Source organism: Melanerpes formicivorus, unplaced genomic scaffold, assembly GCF_026170545.1.
Source record: "Melanerpes formicivorus ecotype bairdi unplaced genomic scaffold, bMelFor1.0.p_v2 SCAF_52, whole genome shotgun sequence".
In the NCBI taxonomy this organism is placed as follows: domain Eukaryota; kingdom Metazoa; phylum Chordata; class Aves; order Piciformes; family Picidae; genus Melanerpes; species Melanerpes formicivorus.
The window spans coordinates 3,024,325-3,042,246 of NW_027142404.1; the positions used below are offsets into that span (position 1 = coordinate 3,024,325).

At 52.5% G+C, this 17,922-nt stretch overlaps 1 protein-coding gene across 5 annotated transcripts in view; it reads right to left on the bottom strand.

The window, feature by feature from the left end:
• Nucleotides 1-236: 236 nt before the first annotated feature.
• Nucleotides 237-17,922, bottom strand: part of LRRC4C (leucine rich repeat containing 4C) — a 215,962-nt gene continuing 198,276 nt past the window's right edge. For all 5 annotated transcript variants that reach the window (XM_068160764.1, XM_068160761.1, XM_068160763.1 and 2 more), the window contains one exon: nt 237-2,216. In XM_068160764.1, coding sequence (XP_068016865.1) covers nt 258-2,174 — 1,917 coding nt within the window. In that variant the 5' untranslated portion in view covers nt 2,175-2,216 and the 3' untranslated portion in view covers nt 237-257. The remainder of the gene's footprint in view (nt 2,217-17,922) is intronic.

Sequence of the window (17,922 nt, forward strand, 5' to 3'; positions counted from 1 at the left end):
TAAATAAATTTCTTTGTTTGTTTTTTTTTTCTTTCTTTGTAAAGACACTTTTTTTTTGTTCTTTTTTTGTTTGTCTGTTTGTTTTTGTTTTTGTTTTGTTGTTTTTTTTTCTGAAACAGTAGATTTAGCCCCAGTCATTTGTGTCATTTGTTTTATAAACCGTCTGTCGTTGTCTCTCCCTCCCCCCGTGCCCCACCCCCTAACCCCCCCTCCCCAAACCCCCCCCCCCCCCCCGCCCCTGTAACATCATAAAGGGTTCAGATCTGAGTCTCTTGCACGTTGTCCTTCGAGTTCATTCGGATCAACAACGGTTCATGCACCGAACTGTGTATTGAATTTATTGTGTTAACTGTTGTTGTGTGGTTGAAAGGAGACTTGTAAGAGTTATAGTGGTTCAGGTGCTCATGCTCTATGGCCGGCATGGGCAAGTGACTCTCTAGGGGCGCGTCCCCCGTCAGCTCGTCATCCACGTTGATGATCTCGACAGTCCGCGTCGGGGCGTGATGGCTCTGCCGGTGATGCTGCTTCCGCATCTTGTAGAAGATGACCAGCATCACGGCGGCCATCAGGGTGATAGCCACAAAACAACCAATGATGATTTTGGTGGTCTTCATCACCTCGTCGATCCCCGGCATCCCGTTGCCCGCGTCCGTCACGGGGATGGTGAAGGTTTTCTCTGTCGATCTTGTGCTCTGCGGGGTGAGTGAGGTCGTCATGTTCGTGGTCTCCCAGCCGGTGACCGGCGTGGGCCCCACCTGCTCGGTGGTCTGCGCCTCGTCCTGAGAAGGTTCCACAGTCTCTACTGTGACGGTTGAGAAGTAGGTGTAGCCGGGGTTCTCCAGGGCGGTCACGTTCAGCGTGGCGGAGGCCGTGGTGTTCCCCACGGAGTTACTCACCATGCACGTGTACAGCCCCGTGTCCTGCACGGTCACCTTGGTGAAATTCAAGGTGCCGTCGCTCAGCACTGCGATCCGCACTCGGTACGCCCCGTGGGTCATGACAGATCCGTTGGGGGTGATCCAGGACACAGAGGTCAAGGAAGTGGACGCCCGGCACTTCATCTCCGCGGCCATGCCCTCCGTGACGTTGAGGTCCGCTGGCGGCTCCACGATGACCGGGGCGTAGCAGGTGAAGTAATTCAGGTCCAGCTCCCCGATGTACCTTCCTTTCAAACTGGGAGGCGTGTGGCAGCGGGCGCAGCAGGCTGTGTTGGAGGGCGCCTTGTCCTTGATCCACCAGCTGAGCCAGAGGATGTCGCAGTTGCAGTTCCAAGGGTTGTGGTGCAGGTGGATCCTCTCCAGGCGGAGCGGCGTGAACAGGTCGTGAGGCAGCAGCGTGAGGTTGTTGTGTGCCAGGTTGATCTCCACCAGCGACTGAAGGTTGTCAAAAGCATTCCTCTCTATCACTTGGATCTGGGACTGTATCATCCACAGCTTCTGCAGATGCATCAGCCCTTGGAAGGACCCCGGCCGGATGGCCGTCAGGTGGTTCCCGGATAGGTCCAACTCGTCCAGTTTCACCAGCGGGGTGAGGTTAGGGATTTCCCGGAGGTTGCACATGGCAAGGTTCAAATACCTCAAGTTGGACAGACCTTCAAAGGCACCTTCTGAGATGTACGAAAGCCGTTTCAGCTCCCCCAGATCCAGCCTCCGGAGAGAAGGGATCCTGTTAAAAGCGTAAGAAGGGATGCTCTCAATGGGGTTGTTCCTCAACCACAGCTCCTTCAGTTTTGACAGGTATACAAAAGCCCCATTCGGGATAGTGGTCAGGCGGTTGTCGAAGAGTTCCAAAGTGTTGAGGTTAGCCAGACCATTGAAAGCCCCGATTTCAATTGTTCTGATGTGATTCCTGCTGAGCTGCAGGATCTCCAGGTGCCTCAGGTGCTTGAAGCTGTTCACTTTGATGATCTGGATCTGGTTCTCATGGAGATTGAGCAACCTGGTGTTGGTGGAGATGCCGTCTGGCACGTCCCTCAGGTTCTTCCGGACGCAAATCACCTTGCTGAACTGGTTGCTGCAGGAGCAGACGGAAGGGCAAGTCTGTGCCCTCACTAGACCGGCCACCACGAGAAGCTGAAGAGCCAACAGCACCACAAGCAGGGGGTCAAATAGGGCCCTGTTAAACCTAGGACCTATCATTATCTGCTGTGGATGTAAGGTCATCTTGTTCAACATTCATAATTTATTTGGTGTTGGTCCTTCTGGAGTTTGAATAGCCTGGAAGAAAGAAAAGAGAGAAGGGAGAAGGAGAGCATTACATTAAGCTCAAATACTTAGGTGTGCTAAGTCAAAACAAAGGCTGCTTCAGTCCTTTCCATCGACTCTACCATTTCATGCTATAGAAAGAAGGGAGAAGGAGAACATTAAATTAAGCTCAAATAGGGAGGTTGTATCCAGGAGGGGGTTGGTCCCTCCTGCCAGGCACCCAGCACCAGAACAAGAGGACACAGTCTCAAGCTGTGCCAGGGGAGGTTTAGGCTGGAGGTGAGGAGAAAGTTCTTCCCAGAGAGAGTCATTCACCGTTGGAATGTGCTGCCCAGGGAGGTGGTGGAGTTCCCATCCCTGGAGGTGTTCTAGAGGGGATTGGATGTGGCACTTGGTGCCATGGTTTAGTTGTCATGAGGTCTGTGGCGACAGCTTGGACTTGAAGATCTCTGAGTTCTTTTCCAACCTTACTGATTCTATGATTCTAAGAGTGCTAAGTCTAAACCAAAGCTTCTTCAGTCCTTTCAGTCAACTCTACCCATTTCATGCTATAGAAGCTGCACTATTTTCTTGCCTGTAGAGCTATGCATGGCAGCTGTAATTGGCCATGAGTTAGGAGAAAGACAGATGTTTCTCTGCTCCTGCTCATCCCCACATGTCACACGGGTTGCTGGATTGCAGATAACAAGTTCAACCGCGGCAGATACCTAAAAAAAGATGTTCTGACTCAGCAGGGTGAGCCGAGAGAAGTGACAAGGGCCTCAAAAGGAAGAAAATTGTCAAGAGAGGAATCATTAGAATATTCAGGTTGTTAAAGCCTCTTGACACGTTATGAGACAAGAGAACAGATTCTATGAAGAGCCAGAGGAGACTCCCGCTCTGCATGGGTGAACAAAATCTTTGTCTGTACCAACGTGATTCCTGCCCTGAAAAGCAAATCACAGAATCCAAATCACAGAACACATCTGGTTGGATCCACAGAATCACAGAATGTGAGGGGCTGGAAGGGACCTCCAAAGATCACCCAGTCCAACCCTCTGCCACAGCAGGAGCACCCAGAGTAGGTCACTCAGCAACACAGCCAGGCAGGTCTGGAATAGCTCCACAGAGGGAGACTCCACAACCCCCCTGGGCAGCCTGCTCCAGGCTTCTCTCACCCTCAAAGGGGAAAAATTCTTCCTCCACTTTCCATGGCACTTCCTCTGCCTCAGCTTCCACCACTGCCCCTTGTGCTGGCATTGGGCATCCCCCAGCAGAGCCTGGCTCCAGCCTCTGGGCACTCCCCCTGCACAGCTTTAGCACCAGCAAGGAGCTCACCCTCAGGCTCCTCCTCTGCAAGCCACAGAGCCCTCAGCTCCCTCAGGCTCTGCTCCTAAGGCAGATCTTCCACTGCCTTCAGCATCTTTGTGGCTCTGTGCTGGACTCACTCAAGCAGCTCACTGTCTTTCTTGATCTGAGGGGCCCAGAACTGGACACATTTTTCTGGGTGCAACCTCACCAGCAGAGGGGGAGGAGAACCATAGTAGTGAAAAGGAAGAGGGTCTCAGCCGCTCCTCCCCAGGCACTGCTGCAGTCCCTTCAGCAGCCTTGCAGCCCTCCTTTGGACTCTCTCCAGCAGATCCCTGTCCCTCCTGAGCTGGGGAGCCCAGAGCTGGATGCAATATTCCAGGTGAGGTCTCAGCAGGGCAGAGCAGAGGGGGAGGAGAGGGGGGAGAGAACCTCTCTCAACCTACTGGTCACACCACTTCTAATCCACCCCAGAATGGCCCTGTGGGGGTTGGTCTCTTCTCCCAGGCAACCAGCACCAGAACAAGAGGACACAGTCTCAAGCTGTGCCAGGGGAGGTTTAGGCTGGAGGTTAGGAAGAAATTCTTCCCAGAAAGAGAGATTGGCCATTGGGATGTGCTGCCCAGGGAGGTGGTGGAGTCACCATCGCTGGAGGTGTTTAAGGAGAGACTGGATGGAGTGCTTGGTGCCATGGTTTAGTTGATCAGATGGTGTTGGGTGATAGGTTGGACTGGATGATCTCAAAGGTCTTTTCCAACGTGGTCTATTCTATTCTATTCTATTCTATTCTATTCTATTCTATTCTATTCTATTCTATTCTATTCTATTCTATTCTATTCTATTGATGGCTCATGGTCATCCTTACATCCACCAGGACCCCCAGGACATTTCCCCTTCACTGCTCTCTGGCAAGTCAGTCCTCAACCTGTACTGGTGCATGGAGTTGTTCCTTCCCAGGAGCAAGACTCTCCCCTTGCCCTTGTTGAGCTTCATGAAATTTCTTCCAGCCCAGAAAGAGAACTACAAGCTCTTCCAGTCCAACCTTCAACCCACCATGTCAGTAAGCCCCAGCTCCACATACTGCTTGAACACCTCCAAGGATGGTGACTCCAGCACTGCCCCGGGGCAAATCATTCCTATGTTTGAGAATCCTCTCTGTGAGGAAATATTTGCTAGTCATGCAAATGGCAGGTTTTCAAGAGGGTTATCTCACCTATTTCAAGTAAAAATAAGCAAACCAAACCCAATAAACCACCAAAGCAGCATCCTGAGCATCAACTCTTCCCTGCCATTAAACAGCAGCATCCAATTTCATATTTCCTCCTCAACTCCCTGTTTTGGTGTGGCACCAAGCAGGACAGAAATACTCACTAGGAAATGGGTGCTGAACACAGAAATCAATGTAAATGCTGTGGGGGAAAGAATATCTACATAAATATCTATGCAGCTTCAGGGCTGTACCAGGGGACACAGAGGTGGTTGGGGCTCCATCCCTGAAGCTATTCAAGGTGAGGCTGAACAGGGCTGTGGGCAACCTGATCTGGTTGGGGATGTCCCTGCTGACGGCAGAGGGGTTGGACTGGGTGAGCTTTGGAGGTCCCTTCCAGCCTGGACCATTCTATGATTCTGTGATTGAGCTACTGAGCACCAAAGAATACATCAGGCAGTGCTCTGCAAGACCTCACTTCCACATGGTGCAAGCTTTATGTGAAGCTAAGGTGTTGCAGTGAGATCCCCAGTGCTACTGGGAGTGCATTGAAAGGATCCTATATTTATTATCCTTCATGCTGTATTTAGATATTTTAGCTAAATAAACCATAATTAATGATACACCTATTGATTGAGCACTGGTTAGGCCACACCTTGAGTACTGTGTCCAGTTCTGGGCCCCTCAGTTTAGGAAGGAGGTTGAGCTGCTGGAAGGTGTCCAGAGAAGGGCAACAAAGCTGGGGAGGGGTCTGGAGCACAGCCCTGTGAGGAGAGGCTGAGGGAGCTGGGGTTGCTTAGCCTGGAGAGGAGGAGGCTCAGGGGAGACCTCATTGCTCTCTCCAACTCCCTGAAGGGAGACTGTAGCCAGGTGGGGCTTGGTCTCTTCTCCCAGGCAAGCAGCACCGGAACAAGAGGACACAGTCTCAAGCTGTGCCAGGGGAGGTTTAGACTCGAGGTGAGGAGAAAGTTCTTCACAGAGAGAGTTGTTAGGCATTGGAATGTGCTGCCCAGGGAGGTGGTGGAGTCCCCATCCCTGGAGGTGTTCAAGAGGGGATTGGATGTGGCACTTGGTGCCATGGTCTAGTAGTCTTGAGGTGTTGGGTAGCAGGTTGGACTTGATGATCTTTGAGGTCTCTTCCAACCTTATTGATTCTATGATTCTATGATTCTTTCTCTTATACTGGTGCTCTTCCACAACTTTGAGTTTGAAGTGTTCAGGAAGTCTTGGTACAGTCATTTCACACCAGGCTAATTTTAAATCATAAATAGCCTGGAAATACTCAGGAATAAAAAATAGCCATCACAAAACCACTGGGAAAAACTAAAGCCTTGGAGAACATTATGGAAATGTTTTAATGGGCACCCCACAACAGCTTTGCATAAAGATCCATCTGGAACCCTGTCCCAGGGCAATTTGCTATTCAGTGTCTCTCTCTTATGCTGCAGACATAGGCAGTTTGGACTTCATGGGCTCACAGGATGTCAGGGGTTGGAAGGGACCTCTGGAGATCTTCCAGGCCAACCTCCCTGCCAGAGCAGAACCATACAATCTAGCTCAGGTCACACAAGAACACATTCAGACAGTGCTGGAAGGGCTCCAGAGAAGGAGACTCCACAACCTCTCTGGGCAGCCTGCTCCAGGCCTCTGGGACCCTCACAGGCAAGAAGTTCCTCCTCATGGTGAGGTGGAACCTCCTGTGCTGCAGTTTCCATCCATTGCCCCTTGTCCCACCCCAGCGTGCAACTGAGCAGAGGCTGTCCCTGTCCCTTCCTTCCTGACCCCCAGCCCTCAGCTCTTGAGAGACATTGATCAGATCCCTCTCAGCCTTCTCCTCTCCAGACTCAACAGCCCCAGGGCTCTCAGCCTCTCCTCCCCAGGCACTGCTGCAGTCCCTTCAGCAGCCTTGCAGCCCTCCTTTGGACTCTCTCCAGCAGCCCAGAGCTGGATGCAATATTCCAGGTGAGGTCTCAGCAGGGCACAGTAGAGGGAGAGGAGAACCTCCCTGGCTCTGCTGGACACACTCCTCTGAATGCACCTCAGGACCCCATTGGCCTTCTTGGCCCCCAGGGCACATTGCTGTCCCATGCAGAGCTTGCTGCCCACCAGCACTCCCAGGTCCTTCTCCTTGGGGCTGCTCTCCAGCAGATCCCCTCCCAGCCTGTCCTGCTGCAGTTTACTCTTCCTTCCCAGATATAAAGCCACACATGGAACACAGACCAACATCAGCTTCTTCAGTCTTTGTTGACAACTCTTTGTCTTCTATTTGATTTTCTCTTCTTTTTCCTTTCTCCCTCCCCTTCATTTTCCCTAGTCCCAAGATATCAGCTCTGTGGTCAATCCAATACCACCAGTGCCCTCTGCTGTAGAGATCTAAAACGTAGTTGTCGATGCTACGTTTCCTTACTGCACAGTGCAGCTCCTCAGGCAGCCTAGGATTAATAAATGGGGTTCCTAACAGGACCTTAACTAGGGTTGTGGAGCACTGGAACAGGCTGCCCCAAGAAGTGTTGGAGTTTTCTTCTCTGGGGGCATTCAAAACCCACCTGGATGTCATCCTATGCAACCTGCTCTAGGTGAGCCTCCTTTAACAGGATCCTGGGCAAGCTGCTGTAGGTACTTTAGCTGGGGAGTTAGACTACATGACCTCCAGAGTTCCCTTCCAACTCCTTTCAACCTGCTAAAGGAAGATCACCCAAATAAGGCTGCATGGAAACTCATTGTCCAGGTGGGTTTGGAATTTCTTCAGAGGTGGAAACTCCACAGCCTTTCTAGGCAGCTCCACCTCTGTTCATGGCATCTCAGCATGGTGGGGATTGGAAGGAACCTCTGGGCATCAATTAATCCAACCCACCCTGATAAAGCAGAGGCACCCACAGCAGGTGCCAGAACAACATGTCCAGGCAGGTTTTGAAGGTCTCCAGAGAAGGAGACTCCACAACATTTCTAGGCAGCCTGCTCCAGGTCTCCAGCACCCTCACAGCAAGGAAATTTGTCCTCACGTTCAGATGTAGAATAGAATAGAATGAACGAGCTTGGAATAGACCTTTGAGATCATCCAGTCCAACCTATCACCCAGCACCATCTGATCAACTAAACCATGGCACCAAGTGCCTCATCCAGTGCCCTTCAGGCAGGTGTAGAGAGCAATGAGATCTCCCCTGAGCCTCCTCTTCTCCAGGCTAAGCAACCCCAGCTCCCTCAGCCTCTCCTCACAGGGCTTGTGCTCCTGGTTTCCAGTTTGTGCCTGTTGCCCCCTGTCCCACCTCTGGAAACCAGTGAAAAGAGCCCAGCCCCATCCTCATGACCTTCACCTTTTAGTTGTTGAGAAGATCTCCTCTCAGTCTGCTCATCTTCAGGCTTGAGAGCAGTCTGGAGGAGGATTTGGTGGTGTTGGCAGATGAAAACTCTCCATGAGCTACCAGTGTGCGCTTGCAGCCCAGGAGCTCAAGTGGGCTTTGTCAAAAGCTGTGTGACCAGCACGATGAGGGACATCATTCTGTCCCTCTACTGTGCTCTGGTGAGACCCCTCATGGAGCACTGTGTCCAGTTCTGTTGCCCCCAGCACAAGAACATGGATCTGTTGGAGAGAGTCTACAGGAGGTCATGAAGATGATCAGAGGGATAGAACACCAGCTGCAAGAGTTGGAGCTGTTCAGCCTGGAGAAGAGAAGGCTCCAGGGAGATCTTAGAGCAGCCTTCCAGTTCCTGAAGGGGCTACAGAAGGGGCCACAAGTGAGATGAGGAGGGACTTTTGACAAGGGCTTGGAGTGATAGGGGGAATGGAACGAAGTTGGAGGCAGGGAGATTGAGGCTGGAGGTGAGGAGGAAGTTCTTCCCCAGGAGAGTGGTGAAGCCCTGGAATGGGTTGTCCAGGGAGGTGGTTGAGGCCCTGTCCCTGGAGGTGTTTAAGCCCAGGCTGGATGAGGCTGTGGCCAGGCTGATGTAGTGTGGGGTGTCCCTGCCCATGGCAGGGGGGTTGGAACTGGATGATCCTTGTGGTCCCTTCCAGTCCTGACTGATACTATGATACTATACTATGATAGGATGAGGGGCAATGACTTTGAGCTGGGAGAGGGGAGACCAAGGCTGGAGATTAGGAAGAAATTCTTTGCAGTGAGGGTGGGGAGACACTGGAGCAGGTTGCCCAGGGAGATGGTGGATGCCCCCTCCCTGGAGGTGTTCAAGGCTGGGGCCTTGAGCAACCTGGGCTTGTGAAAGTGGTCTCTGTCTATGGTGGGGAGGGGGTTGGAACTGGATGGTCTCTAAGGTCCCTCCCCAACCAAACCATTCTGTGATTCTTTGATTCTATGATTCCCAAAGGTCTGCTTAATGAGGCATGGCAGGTGGCAAGGCTATTTTTCTGAGCTCCAGTGACCCTTTCCTGGATGTCTGTTCATTTAGTTGCTGTTGGCAACTCGTACTGAGCTTGCTGTCTGCTCTCTGGGCCCATGAATAACTGTCTCAGCTGCAGAGCAGAGCAGTGCAAAGGCCCTGGCTGTATCTCACTATCTGGTTGATGAGCTAAGGCTCTTCAGCTGGTGCTGCACATCTGTCACCCACCAAGAATCAAAAGCGATGGGATGCTCTGTGTCACCGCCTGGAAAACACAGGCAGGGCTGATCAGATATCAGGTGATTAAGCTGTGGCAGTGAAATTAAATCATCATGAGTACATCTCCTCTACAGCACAGCTAAATCATCACAACTCCCCCTCAGCCATGTGCCAGAGAATTTTGGGCTGAGGAGCACCGGGAGCAGCTCTCCCAACTTCCTGGTGGCTCGCTGAGCAACGGGGCTGCTCTCAGCAAACCCTGGCAGCTTCAGGCTGGCGCCCAGGGTGTTTGCCACAGATCTGGAGTGGAAAGTGATGGGAAAGTGTGGTGGTTTGAGCCTTAACTGGGGGTTAAGAGCTCAGACGGGGGCAAGGCTGAGAATCTCTTCCCCACTCCCCCCTCCTCCCTCCCAACAGAGAGGGAAAAAAAGAGGAAGGAGCAAATCCACCAAGCAATAATTTGGAGTCAGTTTGGAGGTATTTAAGGCCAGGCTGGATGAGGCTGTGGCCAGGCTGATCTAGTGTGGGGTGTCCCTGCCCATGGCAGGGGGTTGAAACTAGATGATCCTTGTGGTCCTTTCCAATCCTGACTGATACTATGATACTATGATACTAAGTAGAGAGGGAAAGAGTTGTCTTTAAACAATATCTATATAACAATATCAGGAAAGGTTCACAAGGGCAAGGAACAAGGAGGGATAGGAGGGGGACAAAGAAGAAGAATACAAAACCAGTCTCTCTCTGAAGAGGCAGAGAGGCATCAGGGAGAAGGATCAGGCCTGACCATGTGGCAGAGGAGCAGGAAGGCAGCTGCAGTAGCTCTCATCCAGGAGAGGCAGGAGCCTAAAGGAGAGCTAATAGCTGCAATGCCCTGCTTTTGATACCCTAGCTGGGCAGGGAGGGGTGAGTGGAACAGACTCAGCTTCCCAGGTGGGAAAGGCCCTGCAGGGAGTGCAAAGTACCCACAAGCCCTCAACCCTGCTTTGGTTTTGTTTTGAGAATGGGTGTTAACCCACCACACCCTGGCAGCTTCAGGCTGATGCCCAGGGTGTTTGCCACAGATCTGGAGTGGAAAGTGGTGGGAAGGTAAATAAATGACCAAAGGAAATTAATGATAAGATCTAACTAATCCCATTGGTGTGTTGCCTAACATAAAGTCAGTTGTATAGGGGCTGTTTAGTTTGGGGTTGCTTAGCCTGGGATTGCTTAGCCTGGGGAAGAGGAGGCTCAGGGGAGACCTCATTGCTCTCTCCCACTCCCTGAAGGGAGGTTGTAGCCAGGTGGGGGTTGGACTCTTCTCCCAGGCACCCAGCACCAGAACAAGAGGACACAGTCTCAAGTTTAGGCTGGAGGTGAGGAGAAAGTTCTTCCCAGAAAGAGTAATTGGCCACTGGGATGTGCTGCCCAGGGAGGTGGTGGAGTCCCCATCCCTGAAGGTGTTCAACATAGGCTTGGATGTGGCACTTGGAGCCATGGTCTAGTTGTCAGAAGGTATTTGGTATTAGGCAATAGGTTGGACTTGATGATTTCTGAGGTCTTTTCCAACCTGGCTAATAATGTGATTCTATGATTCTAAAGGATTTCTTTCTCTTTCTTGGCTCTAGCGCCAGCAGATACCAGCTGGTGGCTTCAGCTGGCTTGCTGACCTTGTCTGCATTGCTTTGTTGTTGGTATGTAACCAACAAGCTACTCTCTGTTTTTCTCCTTCTGCCTTTCTGTCGTCCAGCAGGGGGTGGAGAGGGGACAAAGCTATTGATAGCCCCCTGGTTTTGTCCAGAGGGGTCCTTGTATTGTTTCTAAACTGTAAACAGGTGTAAATGTAGAGTAGAAAATAGAATAGAATAAACCAGGTTGGAAGAGACCTTCAAGATCATAGCATCCAACCTATCATCCAACACCACCTAATCAACTAACCCATGGCACCAAGCACCCTATCAAGCCTCCTCCTGAACACCTCCAGCGATGGTGACTCCACCACCTCCCTGGGCAGCACATCCCAATGGGCAATCTCTCTCTCTGTGTAGAACTTCTTCCTAACATCCAGCCTGAACCTCCCCTGGCACAGCTTGAGCCTGTGTCCTCTTGTTCTGGCACTGCTTGCCTGGGAGAAGAGACCAACCTCTGCCTGGCTACAACCTCCCTGCAGGGAGCTGGAGAGAGCAATGAGGTCTCCCCTGAGTCTCCTCTTCTGCAGGCTAAGCAACCCCAGCTCCCTCAGCCTCTCCTCACAGGGCTGTGCTCCAGACCCCTCCCCAGCTTTGTTGCCTTTCTCTGGACACTTTCCAACATCTCAACCTCCTTCCTAAATTGAGGATGCCAGAACTGGACACAGGACTCAAGGTGTGGCCTAAGCAGTGCAGTGTACAGGGGCACAATGACCTCCCTGCTCCTGCTGGCCACACTCTTCCTGATGCAGGCCAGGATGCCATTGGCCCTCTTGGCTACCTGGGCACACTGCAGGCTCATGTTCAGCCTACCCTCAACCAGCACCTCCAGGTCCCCTCTCTGCCTGGCTGCTCTCAGCCACTCTGACCCCAGCCTGTAGCACTGCCTGGGGTTGTTGTGGCCAATGTGCAGAACCTGGCACTTGGATGTTGTACATTTTGTACAGGTTTGTTGCATTTCGTATTTCCAGATTGTAGTTAGCTTGTAAATAGAGCTTCATTTGCTTCCAAAACCTTCTGATCTAGCCTGGCAACTGATTTGGGGGGTAATTTTTCTCCAAACTGATGTTGGGAGGTATTTCATCGAATCATAGAATGGGCTGGGTTGCAAGGGACCTCCAAAGCTCACCCAGTCCAACCCCTCTGCACTCAGCAGGGACATCCTCAATTAGATCAGGTTGCCCAGAGCCCTGTCCAGCCTCACCTTCAATAGCTTCAGGGAAGGAGCCTCAACCACCTCCCTGGGCAACCTGTGCCAGTGTTCCACCACCCTCATGCTGCAGAACTTGTTCCTCACATCCAATCTCAATCTGCTCTGCTCTACTTTGAAGCCATTGTCCCTGCTCCTGTCCCTGCAGGCCTTTGCAAACAGTCTCTCTGCAGCCTTCTTGCAGCCCCCTTCAGGTCCTGGCAGGCTGCTCTGAGGTCTGCCTGGAGCCTTCTCTTCTCCGGGAAGAACACCCCCAGCTCCCTCAGCCTGGCCTCAGAGCAGAGCCACTCCACCCCCCTGATCATTTTCATGGCCTTCCTCAGGACCCTCTCCATCAGGTCCAGGTCTTTCCTATATTCATTGACCCATCACACCAATCACCTCTGCTTCCCTTGCTGGAGGACAGTTATGATTGCTATACATCACACTCTTTGAAAGGGGGGAAAAAAACCTCAAACCAAACAAACCCAAAGCCTTTGCAATGATATCTGTGCCTTTTAAGTAAACAAAGCATGCTCCAGCATGCAAATGATGAAGTGGCTGATTTCCAGCCCCAGGAAGAGGAGCTAGGTGCATCACCCAGCTCATACTGCTGCGAGGTCTCTTTGGGTAGCATCAGCCCTGATGACCTGAAAACAGTTTCTGCATGGAATAGAACATGGAGCACAGCAGAGAAGATAGGGTTACAGCCCAGGATGACCTCAAGCAGAAGTGATGACACTTTCCAGTCTCTTTTCAGGAACCCTGAATGCTCTCAGGGTCTGAGACTGACCCCCTGTTGGCAGCAAGGCCAGCAGAGAAAGCCAAGGGAATTTGGCTGGGTCACAGCAATCCCAGGCACTGCTAGAGGCTGGGCAGGGACTGGCTGGAGAGCAGCCCTGAAGAAAAGGACCTGGGGGTGCTGGGGGAGGAGAAGCTGAAGAGGAGCCAGCAGGGAGCACTTGCAGCCCAGAGAGCCAAGCAGAGCCTGGGCTGCAGCAAGAGAAGTGTGGCCAGCAGGGCCAGGGAGGGGATTCTGCCCCTCTGCTCCACTCTGCTGAGACCACAGCTGGAGCTCTGGGTCCAGTTCTGGAGCCTCTGTGCCAGGAAGGCTCTGGAGGTGCTGGAAGGTGTCCAGAGCAGGGCCAGGAGGAGGAGCAGAGGGCTGGAGCTGCTCTGCTGCGAGGACAGATTGAGGGAGTTGGGGGTGTCTCTGAGGTGACCTAATTGTGGCCTACCAGTATCTGCAGGGGGCTCCAGGAGAGGTGGGGAGGGACTTTTGAGGGTGTCAGGGAGGGATAGGACTGGGGGGGGATGAAGCAAACTAGAAGTGGGGAGATGGAGATTGGCTGTGAGGAAGAAGTTGTTGGCCATGAGGGTGGTGAGAGCCTGGCACAGGCTGCCCAGGGAGGTGGTGGAAGCCTCCTGCCTGGAGGTGTTTGCAGCCAGGCTGGATGTGGCTGTGAGCAACCTGCTGCAGTGTGAGGTGTCCCTGGGCATGGCAGGGGGCTTGGAACTGGCTGAGCCTTGAGGTCCCTTCCAACCAAAACCATTCTATGATTCCCTGAATTCCAGTGTGGAGATCAGGAGAGAAGCACAGGCTGTTTCAGCTCCACAGAATACTGGGGCACACAAAGGTAAACCTGCATCCCAGAACAGAGACTGAACTGTGGGCAGGGAGCTCCACTGGGGTCAGAAATCCGCCACCAACATCTGCTCTGCAAATGCTCCTGCAGCCTCAGATCTGTGTCCCCATATGGCTGGGAAAGGTTGGGCTGATGGCACCACATTGCTAGAGATTCATTTCCCATACCCTCTTGCTCACCTCCCTGACTTTTATGTCCTGAAATACCTTTCCACCTGGCTGAACCCCTGAGGACTAGAGCTTTCAGTTCAGAGGAAGCAGAGACACTTTGCATGCTGTTCCCTGCTAATATCCAGCAAACCCATGCTTTTTGTACCAGCAACAACCAGGGAAGTGATGTTCACCACCCATGGGGTCCCCACAACCCCATGAATGCTCCAGGCTGGGGTCAGAGTGGCTGGAAACTGCCCAGCACAGAAAGCCCTAGGGCTTGTTGGCTGACAGCTGGCTGGAGATGAGTCAGTGTGTGCCCAGGTGGCCAAGAAACCCAGCAGCATCCTGGCCTGGATCAGCAATGGTGTCATGAGCAGAACCAGGGAAGTGATTATCCCCATGGTGAGGGTGAGGCCACACCTGGAGTTCTGGGTTCAATTTTGGGCTCCTCACTGTAAGAAGAATATTGAGGTGCTGGAGCAGGTCCAAAAAAGGACAATGAAGATCACAGAATCAACCAGGTTGGAAAAGACCTCAGAGATCATCAAGTCCAACCTAGTACCTAATACCTAACACCTCCTGACAGAAAAACCATGGCTGCAAGAGCCACATCCAGTCCCTATTTGAACACCTTCAGGGACAGGGACTCCACCACCTCCTTGGGCAGCACATCCCAAGGGCCAATCTCTCTTCCTGGGAAGAACTTTCTCCTCACCTCCAGTCTAAACCTCCCCTGGCACAGCTTGAGTATAGAATAGAATAGAATAGAATAGAATAGAATAGAATAGAATAGAATAGAATAGAATAGACCAGGTTGGAAGAGACCTTCAAGATCATCACATCCAACCTATCACCCAATGCCACCTAATTAACTAACCCATGGCACCAAGCACCCCACCAAGTCTCCTTCTGAACACTTTCAGTGATGGTGACTCTATCACCTCCCTGGGCAGCACATTCCAATGGGCAATCACTCAGTGTAAAGCTTCCTCCTAACCTCCAGCTTAAACCTCCCCTGGCACAGCTTGAGACTATGTCCTCTTGTTCGGGTGCTGCAGATGTTGAAGGGCCTGGAAAACAGGACTGGGGAGGAGCAGATGAGGGAACTGGGAGTGTTTAGCCTGGAGAAGAGGGAGCTGAGGGTAGACCTTCTGGCTCTCTACACCTCCCTGAAGGGGAGGTGGAAGTTGATCTCTTCTCCCCAGGTCCAAGATGAAATGGCTTCAGGTTGCACCAGGGGAGGTTTAGATTGGACAGGAGAAACCATTTTTGTGCCAAAAGGGTTATCAAGCCCTGGGCCAGGCTGCATAGGGCAGTAGTGGAATCCCCATCCCTGAAGGGACTGAAAACCTGACTTGATGTGATGCTGGGGGTTGTGGCTTAGTGAAGACCTGGCAGTGCTAGGTAAATGGTTGGACTGGAGGATCTTAAAAGTGTTTTCCAACCAAAATGGTTCTCTGACAGCCTTCTTTTTCTCCATTGAGTGTCTTTGCCACCAGTGACCACGTGCCTGGCTATTAACAGAGCATTGGAGGAGAGGAGACTCGAGGAGAGGAGACTCGAGGAGAGGAGAGGAGACTCAAGGAGAGGAGAGGAGAGGAGAGGAGACTCGAGGAGAGGAGAGGAGACTCGAGGAGAGGAGACTCGAGGAGAGGAGAGGAGAGGAGACTCGAGGAGAGGAGAGGAGAGGAGACTCGAGGAGAGGAGACTCGAGGAGAGGAGAGGAGACTCGAGGAGAGGAGAGGAGAGGAGACTCGAGGAGAGGAGAGGAGAGGAGACTCGAGGAGAGGAGAGGAGACTCGAGGAGAGGAGACTCGAGGAGAGGAGAGGAGAGGAGACTCGAGGAGAGGAGACTCGAGGAGAGGAGAGGAGAGGAGAGGAGAGGAGACTCGAGGAGAGGAGAGGAGAGGAGACTCGAGGAGAGGAGAGGAGACTCGAGGAGAGGAGACTCGAGGAGAGGAGACTCGAGGAGACTCGAGGAGAGGAGACTCGAGGAGAGGAGACTCGAGGAGAGGAGACTCGAGGAGAGGAGACTCGAGGAGAGGAGAGGAGAGGAGAGGAGAGGAGAGGAGAGGAGAGGAGAGGAGAGGAGAGGAGAGGAGAGGAGAGGAGAGGAGAGGAGAGGAGAGGAGAGGAGAGGAGAGGAGAGGAGAGGAGAGGAGAGGAGAGGAGAGGAGAGGGGAGGAGAGGAGAGGGGAGGAGAGGAGAGGGGAGGAGAGGAGAGGGGAGGAGAGGAGAGGGGAGGAGAGGAGAGGGGAGGAGAGGGGAGGGGAGGGGAGGGGAGGAGAGGAGAGGGGGAGGAGAGGAGAGGGGAACTAACTAGGTTGGAAAAGACCTTTGAGATCATCCAGTCCAACCTATCACCCAACACCATCTGATCAACTAAACCATGGCACCAAGTGCCTCATCCAGGCTCTTCCTAAACACCTCCAGTGATGGTGACTCCACCACCTCCCTGGGCAGCCCATGAAGCGGTCAGGCTCTCTTCAGTGGTGTCCTGTGATAGGACAAGGGGCAACAGATACAAACTGGAACACAGGAAGCTTCACCTCAGTGTGAGGGAAAAAGTTCTTTACTGTGAGAATCATCCCAGAGCTGATCAAGAGCTAAAGTCCAGGGGACTAGCAGGTGGAGCCAGACTGTTTCCAATGCTGCCCAGTGACAGGATGAGGAGCAACTGGCACAGATTGGATCCCAGGACGTTCTATCTGGACATGAGCAAAGAATTCTTTGCTGTGAAGGTGCTGGAGCCCTGGAGCAGGCTGCGCAGAGAGGCTGTGGAGTCTCCTTCTCTGGAGACTTTTAAGACCCATCTGGATGTGTTCCTGTGTGACCTGCCCTGTGGTGATGCTGCTCTGGAGGTCCCTTCCAGCCCCTACCATTCTATGATTCTAAGATCCTGCAATTCTCTGATTCTCTGATTCTCTGATTCTCTGATTCTACAAGCTTGTGGTTCTATGAGTCTATAATTCCAGGATTAATTCTATGATTCTCCTCTTTGCATGTCCCAGTGTTTCTCTCTGGGGTGCAGCTGAGGTGTTCTGTGGCCTCTTGTAGCACGGATGTGGAGGAGGCAGAATGCATATGTCTGTGCCATGGATGCTTCCCCAATTCTCTGCCAGGAGCCTTTTAACTCCCAGCTGAATCACCAAGACTCTGACCTGAAAGACCTAAATGTGATTGGCCACATTCAACCCTCCTGAATCACCACTGATTGCAGTGCAGCTCAATCAAGGATGAGTTTGACCCAGCCTGCCCTTTTCCTTCTGCCCTTTCCTTTGGTTATACAGAAAGCAGCTTTGATTCCCCCTCCTCATTTCCTGCCACAATTTCAGTTTACAATCAGAGAATTGTTAGGGTTGGAAGGGGCCTCAAGGATCATCTAATTCCAACCCCCATCGTGCCATGGGCACGGAGAGCTGCCAAACAGAAAGGGACCTGGTGGTGCTCATTGACAGCTGCCTAAACATGAGCCTGCAGTGTGCCCACATAGCCAAGAAGGCCAATGGCATCCTGGCCTGTATCAAGAACAGTGTGGCCAGCAGGAGCAGGGAAGTCATTGTGCCCCTGTACTCTGCATTGGTTAGGCCACACCTTGAGTCCTGTGTCCAGTTCTGGGCCCCTCAGTTTAGGAAAGATATTGAGCTGCTGGAAGGTGTCCAGAGAAGGGCAACAAAGCTGGGGAGGGGTCTGGAGCACAGCCCTGTGAGGAGAGGCTGAGGGAGCTGGGGTTGCTTAGCCTGGAGAGGAGGAGGCTCAGGGGAGACCTCATTGCTCTCTCCAACTCCCTGAAGGGAGGCTGTAGACAGGTGGGGGTTGGTCTCTTCTCCCAGGCACCCAGCACCAGAACAAGAGGACACAGTCTCAAGCTGTGCCAGGGGAGGTTTAGGCTGGAGGTGAGGAGAAAGTTCTTCCCTGAGAAAGTTGTTAGCCATTGGGATGTGCTGCCCAGGGAGGTGGTGGAGTCCCCATCCCTGGAGGTGTTCAAGAGGGGATTGGATGTGGCACTTGGTGCCATG